Source organism: Lagenorhynchus albirostris, chromosome 16 (genome assembly GCF_949774975.1).
Source record: "Lagenorhynchus albirostris chromosome 16, mLagAlb1.1, whole genome shotgun sequence".
Lineage (NCBI taxonomy): Eukaryota > Metazoa > Chordata > Mammalia > Artiodactyla > Delphinidae > Lagenorhynchus > Lagenorhynchus albirostris.
The window spans coordinates 58,268,237-58,287,776 of NC_083110.1; the positions used below are offsets into that span (position 1 = coordinate 58,268,237).

General features: G+C 46.9%; 1 protein-coding gene across 4 annotated transcripts in view; it reads left to right on the forward strand.

Annotated features, from left to right (window-relative positions):
- Positions 1-1,012: 1,012 nt before the first annotated feature.
- SUFU (SUFU negative regulator of hedgehog signaling) overlaps positions 1,013-19,540 on the forward strand; it is a 108,952-nt gene continuing 90,424 nt past the window's right edge. For all 4 annotated transcript variants that reach the window (XR_009536224.1, XM_060127103.1, XM_060127104.1 and 1 more), the window contains exons 1-2: positions 1,013-1,374; positions 5,653-5,787. Coding sequence is in view for 3 of the 4 variants with exons in the window: in XM_060127103.1 (XP_059983086.1) it covers positions 1,193-1,374; positions 5,653-5,787 (317 nt within the window). In the remaining variant the exon portion in view is untranslated. The remainder of the gene's footprint in view (positions 1,375-5,652; positions 5,788-19,540) is intronic.

Below are 19,540 nucleotides of genomic sequence, written 5' to 3' on the forward strand. Positions count from 1 at the left end.
GGGATGAATTGGGAGATTGGGATCAACATATATACACTACTATGTATAAAATAGATAACTAATGAGAAACAATTGTTTAGCACAGGGAACCCTGCTCAATGATCTGTGGTGACCTAAACGGGAAGGAAATCTAAAAAAGAGTGGATATACGTATACTTATAACTGATTCACTTTGCTGTACAGCAGAAACGAACACAACATTGAAAAGCAATTATACTCCAATAAAAATAAATAATCACCATGTCTATTTAACTGATCCTAGTTTAAGTCTTGCTACTTTCTAACAGAACTCCAAAATAGGTATTTCAACATATGACCCCCGAATTTGGCGGTGTTAGTGTCAGTCAATACGGTCAATGGATATTCAAAGACGGTAGGAAACATTTACATTTATAATCTATTAAAACTAACGCTACATGGCCGAATGAATCAATCCATTGTAAGACATTTTTTTAAGGTTTTTAAACAATATTTATTTTAGGCTGTGTTGGGTCTTCATTGCGCTTGCGGCGAATGGAGGCTTCCCTTGCGTAGCTGGGGCTCTAGGCGAACAGGCTTCAGTAGTTGTGACGCACGGGCTTAACTGCTCCACAGCATGTGAGATTTTCTCGGTTCAGGGCTCGAACCTGTGCCCGCTGCACTAATATGCGGATTCTTAACCACTGCGCCACCTGGGAAGTCCCCGGCAAGTATATGTTTAAATCCTTCTGAGCAGCGTGTCACCATAACAGTGACAAGCCCTTTGCGCACTTCCCAGTGCTTTCATGGGACCCTAGCACTTCAGAACGATGCCCCTATATCTCTATTTAAACCTGGGTTCCTCCTAACACTAGGGGGAGGCCAAGAGCCTTGGGACACCCCCGCAACCCTGGGAGAGGGAGGCGGGACCTATTGTCAACTCATGCCTTACCCACCTGTGACTGGCACAGACACTAGCCAATGGGTGCCGGAATAGGGCAGGCCGGCGCCCCGCCCCCTGAGCGCCCCGCGGCCCCCGAGGCACCCTCTGGCCGTCTCTGCCGCGGCTACGGCCTGGGCGGACGGTGCGCCTTGCGCAGGCGCGAAGCCTAGACCTCGCTGCAGCCCCCCCCATCGCCTCCGGGAGTCGCACCCAGGGAGGTCGCCTGCTGGCGCGTCAGTGCTCTCCCCCTCGTCTGCCCTCCCCGGTCCCCCCAGCACCCTACGCTCCCCGATGGCGGAGTTGCGGCCTAGCGGCGCCCCCGCTCCCACCGCGCCCCCGGCCCCTGGCCCTACAGCCCCTCCGGCCTTCGCCTCGCTCTTCCCCCCGGGACTGCACGCCATCTACGGAGAATGCCGCCGCCTTTACCCAGACCAGCCGAACCCGCTCCAGGTTACCGCTATCGTCAAGTACTGGTATGCCTTGGGCCGCGGGGAGACGGACAGGGGCGGGCTGAGAAGGGTTAAAGCGCTGGGGCCAAGTCATTTGTGCGGGAATAGGAGGGGGAAGGAGAATGGTTAAAGCACTTGGAAGAAGGGCTTTCTGCTGCGAGGGAAGAAGTTAAGGCTCAAGTTAGGAATGGGGACAAAGGGGTTAAAGAAGCCTGTGGGTAGCGAAGGGTTAGCGAGGGAGGAGGGGAATGAAGGGTTAATTGGGATTAGGAGAATAGAGTGAATTGGGGGTGTGAGTAGGAGCGGCGGAGGGAACGATAGGAGAGAAGGAACTGTAAACGTGGTGAAAGGAGGGGGCGCCTGTAGGGGGTCATTAGTGGGCGAGGGGAAGCCGTGGGGGGGGGCGGCTGCTGAAGTGGGATGGGGGAGGCGAGGCGGGGCCTGGGGAGCATCTGAGAAGGCTTTGGAGCCGCGCGGCTGGAGGAGCTCAGAGGGCACGAGACTGCACAGGGTAGTGACGGGTGTGGGTCTGTGGGTTAGGAGGGGAGCAAGTTGTGAGCGTTGTGCTTGTGAAGGGATGAGGAGGAGGCCTCTTTTTGATCCCTTCCCGATGAGCTCAGACATTGATATCAGTGCAGTGCTTTTGCGTTTGAAGTTTGGCGGAGCAATTTTTCCTGATAAACTTTCTGCTTACTCTGCACAGTTCTGTTTCTCCATGCAGAGCTGCTTCTGGCTCTGCAGCTGCTTTGCTTTAGGTCACCGGCTAGAACAGAGGCAGACAGGGTCAGGGAGATCCATGGTTTGGCTCAGAATTGAAGAAGACTGCAGTAAATGATGAAGACCTGGGACTTGGACACGGAGGATCCTGCAGTGAGATGTTAAGAGGAGCTTGGTGGTCCAGAGCTTCCAGATTTAGGCAGCAGTTCCTCAGGGAAGCTGAGGGTAATGCTCAAGTAGCTCTGTTAAGATCAGACCTGTGTACAGATGGGCTGCCCCTGGGGAGGGGATGGTCTTTTCTAGTTTCCCATTTCTTTTGCAACTTGTCTCTTCCTGCCCCCTCTGGGCAAAACATGTTATAGGGACTCTTCTTCATGGTGTTTCTGGACCAAAAGTTGACTGAGAATTAATTGAATCTGTCCAAAACCACATTCGTGCAGGCGCTGTATTAGATGAGCCCTTTCATTGACTCCTGAAATTCTGTTCAGGCAGCTGCTTGGGGTGTGGCCAAAGGGGAGGTACACTCAAAGGGGGAAGTGAATAGAGTGGATGTCTTTGCTGGTTACCTTTCCCTTTAAGAGTGAGTCTTTTTCCTCTGTGACAACCTCTTTCTTCTTCTGGAGATGGCAGAAGCTAGGCTGTGTAGGGCTGAGGCCAGCTCCCTGTGTCTATGGGAGGATGTGAAGAGGCTGACCGTGTGAAGGGCCTGGGGAGCAGCCACCTGCTCCTTAGGGAGAGCCACGGGAGCAGCCTGCCTCTGTCTGGTAGCCAGGAGGAGGGGTGGCCAGTGGTATAGTTCTCTCCAGCAGGCACACTGTTCTTTGGTTGAGAGGAGTTTTTCAAGAGAGCTTCTGAGTACAAAGCAGTTCTTGATAACTTAATCACCCATATTTAAATATATTGTACCACTATATTTAAATATGTATAGTGATGGACTCTATTGGGATGTGTCATGAAAAAAAGGGGACCTGCCACTGCCGTGCTGTTTGTTCAGGCCTCATTTGAGTATAAGGAGAAATCCCTACGCAGCCTTGGGCAACAGTTATTATGTCACCCAAGTGGCCATGAAGGATAGAGTTGTGTGTAAAAGGTATTGAACAGGTGCAAAGGACTAAGACTGGTTTGGGAACCCTTTATTTTCCCCCCATCCCCCCAGGAACCTTTCTTTTTTCATCTTGTTGCAAGTTTCTTAACCAGGCCAGGACTTATCTTGAAAGATGGGCCAGCATCTAATGACGAATAAAAAGGATTGCGTAGCACTTTGTGGAACTAGAAATGCTGCCTAGATGCAGAATTTTTGAGAGGGAACAGCTCAGTGACTGGTTCTTTCTAAGATTTGGAGGGGGTTGCATAGTTAAGATCCTGAAAGTAATTTACTGATAACCTCACAATTGGGATCCCACAGTCCCGCTTCAATTTTCATAGCAGGATGGCTGACTGAGGCTGCCTCAGTTTGGCTGTGGCCCAGGGTACCTTGGGATTCTTTTTCTTGTGACAGAAGGGTGGCTCTTTGACTAGTGGTCCCTAGCCAACCGGGACATCCTGGTTGAAAGCTGAGACATGAGTGATCAGGTTGCTGAAGTAGAACCAGTGCCCTAGGGCCACTTCACTCTGGCAACCTCCCTGTGGAGTGAATGAAGTCAGGTGTTCAAGGACTTAAGTTGAGGGATGATCTGGGTCCTGGGATAACATCTTTTTCTAAGATGTATTTTCCACATACTCATCTGCTTCCCATCAGGTCTCTGAGTGAGTATAACAGAACGCTCTGTGCTTAGAGATGAGGCTGATTTTGTCTGACTCTTGGTCATTCTCTGCAGTTGGAGTTTTAAGGTAAAGCCTCTCTCTTTGATGAAATACCCTCTGGGAGACTTGGCCACAAAGAGGGCTGCCAGGGGTGTGGTAGATGGAGCATGGAAGAGCGGATGCAGTTTTGCCACTTGTTGCTGGATGGACCTAGGCTGAAGGATGGGCAGATATGGAGCCTGTAATCATTCCCACCTGTTCCAGGGTTCTGCAGTTATCATGAGGTCCTTGCAGGGGTAGCCGTCCTTTCTTTCCTCTTTTCCCCCACAAACTTTTCTAAATCTAACTGGTTGTGGAATTAGTCAGATGAGTTGGCGAAAGCAGAGTTAAGGAAAGACATGGAGATTTGTCCCTTTTCCTAGTCCACTCAGTTGAGATTCTAAGCTATTTGTAGCGACTTTCTTACAAGTCCTATAAATAACTTAGCATTTCCTAGCAGAGAATAAGGATTTCTACAAAGGCAAATAACATCCTGGCAAAAGAGGGTGAAACCAGACCTACTGGTTTTAAATAGTGTTTGAATTGCATGGTACTGGCATGCTTGCTGGGATCACATACATGTAACATGTCTTTTATTTGGTTGTTGGCATTCCTTCAGCATATGATCCCAAATGTAAAGTGTACCCCATCCTTGTCCCAGGAGCAGGCAAAGTTTTTGCAGTCTGTGGAACAGTCAGATGTCCGAGGTAGCTCAAGTGCAGTGTTTGTGGGCTAGATGCAGACTTCCTTCTGCTGATGGTTTCCATTTAGTCTTGTTTCTCAAGTCTACCAAGTTTCCCTATCCATTCTGAAGAAAAGCAGGGTTTTTTTTTTTTTTAAAGAACACTAATTACTCTACTAAAGGGAACCCTTATTGAATTAAATCCTCAGAGTGAGCTAATGGCTGAATCTCTTCCTCAGCTGCCTCTCTGTTGGAATTATGGGGGAAGTCTAATGTGGTTCTCAGAGGCCCCAAATCATTTAATGTTCCAGCTCTACCTTAGAGGCAGCTGTGTCCTGGGATCATCTTCCAGATGCAAGAGCTCATAGGGCTCTCAGCCTGGCTCCTGCTTCATTTCTCTGCAGAGCCGAGCTAGCCTAAGTTTGGCCTTTGTCACTTCCATGATAAAAGACCAGCTTTGGTCTGGGGGGTGCGGGCTGGGGTCTGGAGGCATTGGGTCTGTTTAGAACAAACTGTAATTAACATAGGGCACAATATAGTCTTTCAGGAATTAGCTGTCTAAGAGGCAGGAGTGGAGCTGAGCCTCTGCTTCCAGTAACAATGCCCATTGGGGATGATCAGGATGGTCTTTCAACAGAGGCCAATTGATTGACTGATGCGCTTCTTGCCTTGAAGCTTGGTGTGTTTATAGGCACCATGGAAGAGAGATAATCCCTGCCAATCCCACTTGGGGTTGGTAATTTGAAACAGGAGGAAGCCAAAGGGTCAACCAATCAGTCTTTTTTATTTCTTTTTTTTTTGAATTTTATTTTATTTACTTTTTTATACAGCAGGTTCTTATTAGTTATCCATTTTATACATATTAATAAGTCTGTTTTATTTCTGAAGGAGGTTCTACCTGTTGGAGATAGGAGAAGGGAGTCTCTTGTGCTTATGGAATTGGGCTGCCTCCAGATGCCCATCCTTTGGTCTTATCCTGGAGAGGTGTGGCCTCCCTTTAGTTATCTTTTACCCCAGGTTCCTCTAGGATGGGGTCTTTAGGTTTGTAAGGTAGAGCCCCTCAACTTCACATTCTCTGATTTCAGGCTCACACTGACACTCCTGTGTTTTGTCTTTTGCAGGTTGGGTGGCCCAGACCCCTTGGACTATGTTAGCATGTACAGGAATGTGGGGAGCCCTTCGGCCAACATCCCTGAGCACTGGCACTACATCAGCTTTGGCCTGAGTGATCTCTATGGCGACAACAGAGTCCATGAGTGAGTGTGTACACTTGCCCTTCCATCTCCCTGTTCCTTAGCCTTGAGCCTTATTTCTGAGGTTTTCCTGAGCAGGGATGATAATGTCATTGTCCCTTGAGATTGGCATTTCTCACATGAAACATCTGGGTTTCTGCCTTCTGCCTGTACCTCCTTGTGCCAAGGTGGTCCAGGTCATCACCTGAGCTCTGCTCATCTGGTGCAGGAAAGTGTTGGTGAGCAAGAGTTCCAAAACCATTAGGTTTTTCCAAGCTTTTTCTGATGTTTGAGCTCAAATGACAGGCAGCACAGCTATGACCCAGATGTTGGGTTGATTCCTCTAGGTCTACTTCCTTTTTTCCCCTCTAGCTTATTATGAAAAATTTTAAACAAGAAACAACGTTGAAAGAATTTTACAGTGAACACTCATGTACCACTACCTAGATTCTACCATTAACATTTTATTCTACTTGCTTTATCATGACTATATCCATCTTTATCCCTCTGTCGATCTTACCTACTTCCTTTTAACCTGCAGTTATCTGTGCTCAGATCAGCTGCAGTACATTTATTTATTTCTGGCTGCGTTGGGTCTTCGTTGCTGCGCGTGGGCTTTCTCTAGTTGCAGCAAGCAGGGGCTACTCTTCGTTGTGGTGCGGGAGCTTCTCATTGCAGTGGCTTCTCTTGTTGCGGAGCCTGGGCTCTAGGCGCACGGGCTTCAGTAGTTGTGGCTCACGGGCTCAGTAGTTGTGGCGCATAGGCTTAGTTGCTCCACTGCATATGGGATCTCCCCGGACCAGGGCTTGAACCCGTGTCCCCTGCGTTGGTAGGTGGATTCTTAACCACCGCACCACCAGGGAAGTCCCTGCAGTACATTTTTTATCCTAGTCTTTCTTCCATTTGCTGCCCTGTAATACTTATAATTCCTACCTGCCTCCCCTACTTCCCTCTATAATCACTGAATTTAAACACATTCTAATATTAAGTTAAACATTGTCAGTTGAAAAAATAGCAACAGTAATAATAAAAGCTAACAGTTAAGCATTGGTTATGAGACAGGTACTCTTCTAATCACTTTATATATATATGTATTAACTAATTTTATTTTCACCACAACCCTAAAATACTGGTAGGTACTAATATTTGCCCCATTTTACAGTTGAGGAAAGTGAGACGCAAAGAGATTCTATAATTTGCTTAAGGTCACACAGATTGGAAGTGGTGGAGCCAGGATTCTAACACAGGCAGTCTGGCTCCAGAGTCCATACTCTTTTTTTAAAATTAATTAATTAATTAATTAATTAAGGCTGTGTTGGGTTTTCATTGCTGGACGTGGGCTTTCTCTAGTTGCGGCGAGCAGGGGCTACTCTTCGTTGTGGTGTGCAGGCTTCTCATTGTGATGGCTTCTCTTGTTGAGGAGCACGGGCTCTAGGCACGTGGGCTTCAGTAGTTGTGGCACGCAGGCTCAGTAGTTGTGGCTTGCAGGCTCTAGAGCGCAGGCTCAGTAGTTGTGGCACACGGGCTTAGTTGCTCCGCGGCATGTGGGATCTTCCGGGACCAGGAATGTCCCCTCCATTGGCAGGCGGATTCTTAACCACTGCGCCACCAGGGAAGTCCATGATTTCTCTTTCTATTATGTCCTTTTCTGTTTTTTGTTTTGCATACTATCTTTTTTTACCTCTTATACCATCTTTTTGGTATCCTGGTGGTGGCTGCTTAGCGTGTGTAGATTGAAAGAGTAGCAGGGCTCTTCCTACCTTGCCTCAGCATTAAGAGGTTGATTCTGGAGATGATGATGCTATGATGAGGAAGAAGATGATAATAGTCTTTTTTTTTTTTTTGTCTTTGTTTTCTTTCTTACTATCTTTCATCATCCTGTCAAATGCTTTACAATTTTATCAGGTTCTTTTGTTATCTCTGTTTTATATGTGGGGAAACTGAGTCCCTTGAGGGGTTAAATGAATTGTCTAAAGTCTCGCCTGTAGGCTGTAAAAGAGCTAGGATTGAATTGAGCTGTTCAGAGTCTGAGCTCTTAACCACTAGGCTATACCACAGCTCTGATCACAGGCCCAACCCAACTTCCTCTTTTCTCTTGTTAATCTTGGAGGCCCAGGCCCCATCGCCTCACTGATCACGTGTCAGGAGCAATTCCTGGGCCTGCCTTTATAGCCTTCCAAACATATCCATTGCAATGTCAGCCTAAGGCTTTGGGAACAAGGAATTAATCTTGCGTGAATCAAGACCCTGCATTGCATTATTAATAATGGAGATAGAATAGCAAACAGATGCAGGGAGTAGAGGGACTATGCTGGACTTTAATTTATATTTTTAATAAGAACCTGCAGAGGATATTTAGTGCAGCTAGCCTGTACCTTTTTGTTGACAGATTTATTCCAGTTAAAAGAATACTGTTTTCTATGTGGCCTAAAGATTCTTACAGTCTACCTGCTTATGAGGTATGAGTCTAAGGCCCAAATGACATGAAGAACATAATTGAGGAAGTCCCATATTTCAGAAAGGGCAACCTCTGAATTTGAAAAAGGGCCTTTCTTTGTTTAGCAGTACCCTCATATATGTGTGTCATTTTTATGTGATAAAACACTTTGATATTCAGATGTCATTCATGACAATAGTGAGACCTCCATTTGAGGTGAGGTCTCACACTCGAGCCTCGTATTTTCTGGTATTAAAACCTGCCACTAGAAGGATGTGGAAGGAATGTTCTTGGATATTTACCCAGTTCTGGTCTATGTTGCAGAAGTCAAAAGTACCTTTGTAATTGGCCTTGTGCTGGTGTGACTGGTCTCTTCTCGATCGTGGTAAGTTTCTTGAAGAAAAGTTTGCTTTTCCAAACATTTCATGTGGTGAGCCCTCTTTAAAACTGATTCATTGATTCTCATATAATTTAGGGCTTGAAACTGAGGTCAGAAAGATGAGTGTTCTATCACCCAGCTTAAGTGCTAAGAGGTGTTGAATTGGAATTATGGCAAATGACTCTCTGGCAACATTCTTCTTACACTGCCTTTGACTTCTCATTCAGTGAAAAAAAAGGGCAGAAGCCTTGGTTCATTTATTCAGCATTTATCAAGTGCTGAAGTCCTATTTTGTACCGGACACAGAGCACCATAATAGATGTCTTGGGGATAAGATGCCAAGACAAAATTCCTGTCTTAAGGAGCACATGTTGTAGAGGGAGGATAAATGTAAAGAGATAGTTACAGTACTGGGTAAATAAATGCTGCAATCCATGATGTAGAACATGTTCTGGGAGCACAGTGGAGTGAGTGACTTACAGTCAGGCTGCTGGTTTGGAAGAAGCTCCAGGGAGGAAGTGAAGTTTGAGAGGAACCTTGTAGGAAGGGGCTGGGGTGAGATCTGCAGTCTGACACCTCTAGGGCACAAACATTCACTTTTGGAAAGGAGAGGAGATTTCAAAATCTTCTAGCCCGGTATTTCCAAAATTTTTAGTGCTGCCTTCATAACCTTTGCCACCTGTAGTATATTATCTACTTTATGTTTTCTTTAAATTAACCTCCCCTGATATAAATATATTTTTTAAAGTTAAATCAGGGCTTCCCTGGTGGCACAGTGGTTGAGAGTCCGCCTGCTGATGCAGGGGACACGGGTTCGTGCCCTGGTCCGGGAAGATCCCACATGCTGCAGAGCGGCTGGGCCCGTGAGCCATGGCCGCTGAGCCTGCGCGTCTGGAGCTTGTGCTCCGCAACAGGAGAGGCCACAACAGTGAGAGGCCCGCGTACCGCAAAAAAAAAAAAGTTAAATCACTACCATATATGGAAACCAATATCACTTGCTGTAATTTAAAGGTAGTTATGGAAGTAAACACTGATAACAAAGCAATATTATTAAATTCTAGCTTAATACAGTGGCCTCTCACAGAAGATTCTGAGCCTGAGGCCAGCTTTCTCTTTGTTCAAGAGATTAGTAAGTACGAGCGAGGTATTAAAAAAGACATGCTAACACCAAATAGAACCTGGCCCTAGCTATGATTTAAAAAATTGAAAGACAGTTGAGAAGGGAATTTTTTTTAAAGTATGATTCAGTATTATTTCTTGTCGCAGACAAATGGGAAACACTGATCTAGTCCATCTCCCTTAAATTGTGCAGTTTAGAAAGTACAGTAGCCTGCCAAAGGCCATACAGCAAGGTAATGAGAGCAGCAGGGTCTCCTAACATCTAAAATGTTCTATGCTAGATAAACAACAAGGTCCTACTGTATAGCACAGGGAACTATATTCAATATCCTGTAATAAACCATAGTGGAAAAGAATATGAAAAAAGAACATATATATATAAAACTGAATCACTTTGCTGTATACCAGAAACTAACACAACAATGTAAGTCAACTATACTTCAATTTTTAAAAAGTGTAAAAAATAAAATGTTCTATGCTTTCTTTCAATGTACAGGGCATTGTTCGTCTTTAAGGTAATAATTTAAGCAAACTTTTTCTTTTTAGTTTCTTTTTAGTTTTTTTTTTTGCGGTACGTGGGCCTCTCACTGCTGTGGCCTCTCCCGTTGCGGAGCACAGGCTCCGGAGGCGCAGGCTCAGCGGCCATGGCTCACGGGCCCAGCCGCTCCGCAGCATGTGGGATCTTCCTGGACCAGGGCACGAACCCGTGTCCCCTGCATCGGCAGGCGGACTCTCAACCACTGCGCCACCAGGGAAGCCCTCTTTTTAGTTTTTACTATATTGCAGGTTAGTGCTAAGTTCTTTTTTTTTTTTAATGTCTTTGTTGGAGTATAATTGCTTTACAATGTTGTGTTAGTTTCTGCTGTATAACAAAGTGAATCAGCTATACATATACATATATCCCCATTTTTCCTCCCTCTTGTGTCTCCTTCCCACCCTCCCTATCCCATTCCTCTAGGTGGTCACAAACCACCGAGCTGATCTCCCTGTGCTATGCGGCTGCTTCCCACTAGCTATCTATTTTACATTTGGTAGTGTGTATATGTCCATACCACTCTCTCACTTCATCCCACCTTACCCTTCCCCCTCCCTGTGTCCTCAAGTCCATTCTCTACATCTGTGTCTTTATTCCTGTCCTGAGTGCTAAGTTCTTTATATAAAATTATCACTTTATATTATCCTCATAGTAATTCTATGACATAAGGAATTCTTATTACCTCTTGCTCATAGATATAGAAATTTAGGCTTAGAGAACTTACTGCACAGGTGGTAAATTGACAGTCAGTTCTAGCAACCCCAAAGCCTATATTCTTAGCTACTGTTCTGTATTGCCTTTCCATTTTAATCAGTCAACAGCATTTATTAAATGCCTACTGTGTACTTCTTCCCATTAAGATCTTTCTTTATCCTCACAGCTTGTTGAGGACAGGGACAGGCAGAAGCCTAGGGGTCCCCTGCGTTTCTTCTTGCTCCTGGCAGGCTTGCTTCAGCGAGCAGAAGGGGAGCAGCCCCACCCTGGTAGCCCGGAGAGGGGAGAAGAGTAAGCTGACTGGATGAGCCCTGGTTTGGCCAGTTCCATCCAAGTTCTTTCCCTATTCACAGTCACTAAAGGAAATAGGGCAAGAGAGCACTTGTTTGGATTAAAGGTTCTTAAGAGGCTGTTTCTAAAGTTGGAGAGATGGAGCAAGTTGCAGTTCGGGGCAGCCACACGGGAGATCAGCGTGCTTTTCTAGGAACCCTAAGGCCACCGCCAACTGACTTCAGCATGAGAGACTGTCCTGGTGCTCTTCCCCCCAGCTTGGGAGGTGTGAGACAGCTGAGCTTCAGCTGCCAAGTGCTTGTCGGAAGACTGCAGCTCTGGCCCTTCCCTTTGTGGCCAGGCAGCTGTGGGCTGGAATGTGCGGATTTGCAGAGCTGTGGAAGAGGGGGGCTTCAGCACCACTCTCCGTGAGGATTTCTGGCTGTCCCCGGTCCTGCCAGCAGCCCTGGCTAGACCCAGACTACAGGGGGCCTAACCAAGGCACAGGAGGCTGGCTAGTTGCAGAGTGTGTTTGTGGTCTCAGGCAGACTTCCCTGGTGGGATTCCACTGCGCAGGTCATCCGCTGTATGCGCCAGGCTGGTTCCAAAGACAGCCTTTGTGTGGTGTTGGCCTGCAGGCTGGCAGCTCCACAGGGTAGAGCCCACACCTCAGCTCTACCTCCATGGTCAATCTGGGCTCTGCCCCACAAACGCTGGCCTCTTGGCAGGTATGTCCACGGAGTGTAGAGTAGTTCTTGCTCCCTTGGGGCCTGGAACTGCTGCTGACTGGCTCCCCGTGGCTGCCTCTGCTGGGCTGGTGGATAATCTCTTTTTCCCTTTGGGTTTCTCCCATCTGGGCTCTGCACTAAATGAGTTATTTATTAAAACACTGGATACAGATTAACTTTTCCACTTGTTGTTTTGTGTGGCCTTGGTCCCCTGCAGTTGGGAAATGCTAATTTGCCTTCCTCAAAGCTTGGTTGGCAGGAACCTTTTAACATGCCATTTCATTCCCTGGGGTTTCCAGTGGAGATTTTGCCTTTGCCATAACATACCTGCCCAGGAGTGTGGTCTCTCCTCTGGTTGGCCTTTGCTTTCTTTCCAAAGCTCTCTGGAGCCTGACAAGTGGAATTCCTCTCTAAGCCACCCACAGATGGCAGGTCCCAGCCCTCCCCCTAGCTGGGCACAGCAGGCCGAGGAAGAGCTTTGTAGGTTCACTGGAAGGCAGGCCTCCCTGAAGCTTTGGTCCCTCCCTCTGTCTTTCATCTCAGAGGGTTTGGTTTCAGGATGATTGTGTGAATTGGTGGTGCTCTCTGCTAAGGACACGTGGCCTGGCCTACCTAGAAAGAGTGGGGCACCCTTGGTCTTGGCCTGGGGTGGGAATAAGGGCCAGCAGTGGGGATAGAGCTCTCCCTGAGGCTGAAACCACCACTCTGGGCTGGATTTCAGGCCCCCAATCTCTGAATTTTGAAATGTTGAGAATTCCTTTTCTTTTGTAACCACAGGAAGACCTGAGGCATTGTGGGGTTCCTAGCAGATCTGTGTGGGTGTGTGGCCTCATCCTTTGTAAAGCATTTCATTTGCAGCATGGATTCTCTCTTCCTCCATGGAGTAGAGATGCTAAATTCTCCGATTCAAGGAGTCCTTCAGCATTAAGGGGGCAGTTGGGAGGAGATTCCTTGAGCTGGCCCAGTCAAACTGACTTAAAAGTCGGAGAGGCCTGGTTATTCAGGAGTGACTGCCAGGCTGTCAGCACTGGGAGAGTTCTTCCTCTTCCTGCAGAGAGAGGCAGAAACTTGGAAGCCTTTATGGGTTTGATGTGATCAGATCTCTCAGCCCCAGGATTCTTGCCTGCCAGCCCACCCTTTTAGACTCCCATCTTCCACGCCACAGCTTTTCCCAGGCATGCTCGTCCTCACACCTGCCGTGTTCTGGGTCTGGGTTTGCCAGCATCTCCTTTGCCCAGCATTCTGACTCAGAGGTCCTGACTCAGGACTTTGGCCTTTGGCTCCTAAATTCATTCCTCTGTCCTGCCTTTGAGGTCTCCCAGTCAACTACGTTTCCTGTTTCAGTAGCTCCGTTCTGATGTCTGGTCCTAAGAAGTGTGTGGAGAGGTCTTGTCCTCTCTGACCTGAGCCCCACGGGAGTGGTCTCCTCACCCCTGCACATACTTTCGAAGCTCGCTGACCTGCTGCCGAGCTCTCCACAGAGCACCAGGCTGCGCGGCACACCCCACCAGCAGAGATAATATATCCCAGTACAGGCAGAACACTGGAGAAGGTGATGTGTTTGGGTGGGGGACAATGAGAAGTCATACCGAGCTTCTGTCCTTGAAAAAACCCAAGATCTGCTTGATATGAGATGGCAGAGTCCCTGGGAAAGAAGACGACAGTGAGGATTGGGGCTGGAAGCAACTTAAGGCTTTGCCTGACTTCTGTGACTTTGTGGCTGTCTCCCCTCACCCTGTGGTCCTCAGTGCTTCATTAAAACATGTAATAATAATTGCAGACTACTTGTAGCTCTTACTGTGTGCAAGGCACTATTCTAAGTGTTTTATATAAATTCATTTCATCCTTACAACAGCTCCATGGGGTAGATATTATTAATCTTATTTTACAAGGAAACTGAGGCACAGAGATGTTAAGGAAATAATCACCCAGCCAGGGAATGCTGGAGCTGGGCTATCAACCTGGGCAGTCTGGCTCCAACAGTCCTCACCCTTCCCTTTCTCTACCTGTGTGGGCGTGTGGAGGAAGGTCCCCCCTTGGACCTCTATTACTATCGTGCGCCTCAGTTCAAAGGTATCTTGGATTAATGGAGTGTGAATAGTTAAGCAGGAAGAGCTTTGTAGGGGAAATGTTGAGCTGGGTGTTGAAGCAACTTTGTAGAGAAGAAAGAGTTCTGTCGGGAATTGGCAAGAGGGTAGGTGATAGGATCCTGTGTCAAATTCAAGTCAAGGCTTCTGCAGCCTTACTGTGGTCATTTTTAGTGAGTTGCCAGGAAAATCTGCTCTTAAGAATACAAAGGTGATGCTTCTGGCTTGGATGTTAAGTTCACATGGTCATGCTTCCTATGTGGTCAAGGATGTGCCCCAGCATTCCCACAACCCAGAGCATATGTTGCCCAGAATGTGTGGACTATCTGATCATTCTCTCTGGGGAGGAGGTATAGAAATGAGGAACACTTCAAAGCTGGGAGTACCCATACCTTCTAGCTGAGCTGTCTGTAGGGCCAACATGGGAAGGATTTTTATTCTGAAATAAAGTTGTCTTGTCATCCTGCAGAGTGATATAACCAGCAGAGGATATATTTTTCCTCTGTCCTTATATCGATGCAGACTGTCGCATCATTTTTTTTTTTTTTGCGGTACGCGGACCTCTCACTGTTGTGGTCTCTCCTGTTGCGGAGCACAGCCTCCAGACGCGCAGGCTCAGCGGCCATGGCTCACGGGCCCAGCCACTCCACGGCATGTGGGATCCTCCCGGACCGGGGCATGAACCCATATCCCCTGCATTGGCAGGCGGACTCTCAACCACTGCGCCACCAGGGAAGCCCCACATCATTTTTTAAAGCATTTTAATTCCTGTATAGTAGGTCCCCTACATATGAACGAGTTCCACTCCAAGAGCACATTCATAAGTCCAATTTGTTTTTAAGTCCAACAAAGTTAGCCTAGGTACCAAACTTTTACAGATAACACCAGACACGTGAACTAACTTACGTGATCAGACATGCAAACACACGTTCGCATCTTAGAAAGTTCACAACTTGAAGGTTCGTATGTAGGGGACTTACTGTAATGGTTTTTTAAAACTAATAGGCTTTATATTTTAGAGCAGTTTTAAGTTTATAGAAAATTGAACAGACAGCCCAAAGAGTTCTCATATACCCTTTCTCTCCTCTGCTTATAGTTTCCCTTGTTACTAATTCCCTTGCATTAGTGGTATATTAGTTACAATTGATGATCCAGTATGGTACATTATTACTAGCTATTGCCTTCTAGTTTACATTATGGTTCACTCTTTTTTTTTTTTTTTGCGGTATGCGGGCCTCTCACTGTTGTGGCCTCTCCCGTTGCTGAGCATGGGCTCCGGACGCGCAGGATCAGCGGCCATGGCTCACGGGCCCAGCCGCTCTGCAGCATGTGGGATCTTCCCAGACCGGGGCATGAACCCGTGTCCCCTGCATCGGCAGGCGGACTCTCAACCACTGCGCCACCAGGGAAGCCCTGTGGTTCACTCTTTTTGTTACATAGTTCTGTGTGTTTTGACAAATACATGTCCTGTATCCACCATTAGAGTTTCATACAGAATAGTTTCACTGCCCTAAAAATGCCCTGTGCTTTTTATTCTTTCTTCCCTCCTCCCAGACCCCTGGCAACCACTGATTGTTTTACTGTCTCTTTAGTTTTGCCTTTTCTGAAATGTCATGTAGTTGGAATCATACAGTATATAGCCTTTTCAGGTTGACTTCTTTCACTAAGCAATATGCATTTAAGGTTCCTCTATGTCTTTTTGTGGCTTGATAGCTTATTCCTTTTATCACTGAACAGTATTCCATTGTGTGTATATACCATAGTTTATCCATTCACTTATTGAAGGATATCTTGATTGCTTCCAGTTTTTGGCGATCTTGAATAAAGCTGCCATAAACATTCATATGTGGGTTTTCTGTGGACATAAGTTTTCAACTCATTTGGGTAAAATTGCTGGATCACATGGTAAGACTATGTTTAGCTTTGTAAGAAACTACCAAACTGTCTTCCAAAGTGGCTGCCCCATTTTGCATTCCCATCAGCAATGAATAAGAATTTCTCTTATTCTGTGTCCTCACCAGCATTTGGTATTGTCAGTTTTTTGGATTTTAGCCATTCTAACGGGTGGAGTGATATCTCATTGTTATATCAATTTGCAATTCCCCAGTGACACATGATGTTGAGCATCTTTTCATATGCTTATCTGACATCTGTATGTCTTCTCCAGTGATATATCTTTGTTTTTGTTCTTCGCCTCCTCCCCCTCCCCATTCTACCCCCCCCCCGAACACAAAACCCCTTTTTCTTACATCATGGGTTCAGACAGTGTTTTCTGGCATATTTTCCTTTTGGTCACTTCTCAAGCCATTAAGTGAGTTAGTTCCCCTGAGTAGGTACTGAGTCCACATCTGAATCCCTCCATCTCGGTGGGTTTTAACTGGGGTTGGCCCGTGTGTTCTGTACCTTCTTTTCCCTAGTGGTGGTGTCTTTCATAAAGTCTGTAGCTGGTACTGGGTAGGCTGGTAGCCTACAACTTCAATCCCAAGGTTCAAGATTGATATGCCCTCCAGTACAGACACTGCAAAGACTGGTGTGCAAGCTTGTCCAACAGCAGACCCTGGCAAGCTTAATCTTGTCTTAGATGAGAAATGAGTACATCAGGCTCCTTAAGGCCCCAGCCAGACCTCAAACTCTGTTTTAGCTGAACCAGCATCAAGAAGACTCTTTAAAGTCCAAAACTTTGCTGGCCTATACTTTTCCTGTTCCATCCATTATTGTTGTCACTTTTTAGTTATAAATTTGTGTTTTTTCATTTACAAAGACAAAAATGTTGGAAATTAGAGAAGGAAGAAAAAAAATCATCCATAATCCTATCACCTTTTGTTTGCGATCCTACGTCTGTCCTTATGATGATTTCTGTAAACAGTTCATTGTGAGCGATGCTGTGCCCAGTGTATGCAGGGCTTCTGTCTTACGTGAGTTTCTCAGTTTGAGACTAACATCTTCCAAGGCTTCCCTAGTACTTGGCTCATGCTATTTTCTAAGTTCATCTGGCCCACGGCTGCTAGGATTTCCAAATTCTGAAAACAGCACTTTTGCTTGGGATGATGGCTCCTACCCATTGTCATGTTGCATTAACTACATCCGTTTCTCTTGCTGCTTGACTTCTCACGGAAGTGAAGAGCGGTTGAGGTAGTATACGTACCAACTGTGCTGGCCACCCACCTCTCAGTTAATACCTCCATCCTTTTAATGCAAATCACCGTGCATGGTGGTGGTAGTCCTGAGAGTGTGTGCTGTTCCTCTTGTTGTTTGCCCCTTAGAAACTTGATCAGTGATTAGATTTGGTGATCACTGTCACCTGGAAATTAATACCGCAAGCCTCCTTGTCTCTCCCTTTCTTGGGTGTGTGGATACAGAAGACTGAGACTGGGCTTACAGAGTGCCCCAGGTTCCTGGTACCCAAGTTATACGGAAGGTTCACAAGTATAAGCACAATTGCCAAGAGACAGGTAAGATCCTTCTCAGGTAATTGCCTGAAATAAATGAGCTACCATTTAGGACTTTTGAGGCTTTCTGCCATACATAGGAATCAATAATATAATAATACTGTCTGTTTGCAGCAGGATCTGATCAGTGGATCTAGGAGAAAGGATGGCCTGCTGTCCTTTCCTGGCACTGGGTCTACCAGGTGATGGGTGGGTACACTTGGTTCCCATCCAGCGTTAATCACTGGCCTGTCTTCTTCATTTGGAGGGTCAGCCGTTCACTCATTACAGGGTTAGTTGTTATTGGGGTAGTTCTGGGTATGAGGTACGTAGTAATGAAAAGCATACTCCTGGTCTGGTCTGGTCTTCATGGGGCCTCCAGTCTTTTGGCTGAAGTGTCCTTGAGCAGGGAAACAGTGCAGAGAGGTGGGCTGGTTACCGCCTCAGAACCTTAGGTGTCACGTGGAACCTCCCTGCCTCCTTTTCTGCGGTCTGTCCCTTGAGGCCTAGTGTGGGGCTCTTTGCGAGCAGGAGTCCTGAGGCTCAGAAATGAGGCCAGGCCTATGTTTGGGGTTGGGCCGTTTCCTCATTTGTAAGTGAGAACATGGGTTCATAGCAGCTGCTCAGAGGGATGTGGTTCACTGGACTCCAGGCCCTTAACTAGCAGGTTAGTGTAAGCTGGTGGCCTTCAGAGGTCCTTTACCTTCCTACTCCCTCCCGTGTCACTCAGGCCTCTTGAGTCCCCGTCATAGAACCAGCTTTGCCATAATGAGGCCAGTCAAGATGTTTTTGTTTCTCAAGTGCTGACCTCCATGTGATGCCTGGACGTGCTTGGAGCCTTGCCTCTGACCAGCAGTTTCCCTTACTCTGATCTCAGGCCTTTCAGCATGAGGTTAGGAGCTCAGGAGCCATGCCTGTGGGGAGGGGTAACTACTAGAGAATGGGGCCTGGCCCAGGCTGCCGGTCCCAGGGGATCAAGCTGGCTGGCTGCACTTTCTGCCTGTGATGGATCTGACTCCTAAATGCTTCTGAAGAGCTTGATTGGTTAGAGGCCAAAACAGTGAAATCTGACAGACAACACCATGGCTTGCCCTAACCCCTTCTTCTTCCCGTTCTAGCTTTTTCAATATATCGGATTGCAGACGTGCTGGATTCCCGCCCTCCTGGAGCCAGTCTGGCAATTTTTCATTCCCGTAGCCAGGGGTTTTGCACAGAGAAAAGGCCCAGAAGGAAGGCAGTAGATGAGCAGGGAGCCTTTGGGGTTCGAGCTTTACAGGAGCATTGCTAATGTGGATCCCTTAGTTCTATGCCAGCTCTGTGGCTGGGGGCAGCGTCCACACCATGTCCCTCCTCTGCCATCCAGTGGCCTCCAGTCTCACTTTAGTAATAGCCAAAGGCCATTGCTGCCAAGATTCTTTTATCCACCTCATCCCCTGCTGCTCTCCTTCCTCACTGTGCTCCACCCACTCTAGTCTGCTGCTGTTCCTCCCAAGTGCCAGGCAGTCTCCTGCCTCAGGGCCTTTGCACCTGCTCTCCCCATGTCTAGAAAGCTCTATTCTCAGATAGCTTCATGCCTTACTCCCTCACCTCCTTAGGTCTTTCCTCAAATATCACCTTTTAGTGAGACCTTACCCGATCTCCTTATTTAGAATGGGAACCCTGAACCCCCCTCCATGAAGCAGTATCACCTGCTTAATTTTTCTTTAAAGCACTTATGACCATTTACCTTATTTTACTTAGTTGGCTTGTTTGTTGTCTGTCTGCCCTCCTTCCCACTAGAATGTAAGCTCCCTTAGGGAAAGGATGTATACCAGCTTTATGCATTGTTTCCCCGGTGCATCAACAAATGTTTGTTGAAGGAATGAATAAATGAAAAACTAAAAAAAACCTTGCTTTGGGATTTCTCTGGCTGCTGGGAAAGCATTCTCACAGCAGAGGCAAAGAATTCTTCTGGTCCAGCACCAAGTCTGAGCGTTTAGCTCACTCGGGGATTTCTTCAGTTTGGATCCATGTACTTGTAATAGGGTTGATACTCCATGGGCATTTTCATAGGAGTCAGAGCCTTTCTCTGGGAGGAGGT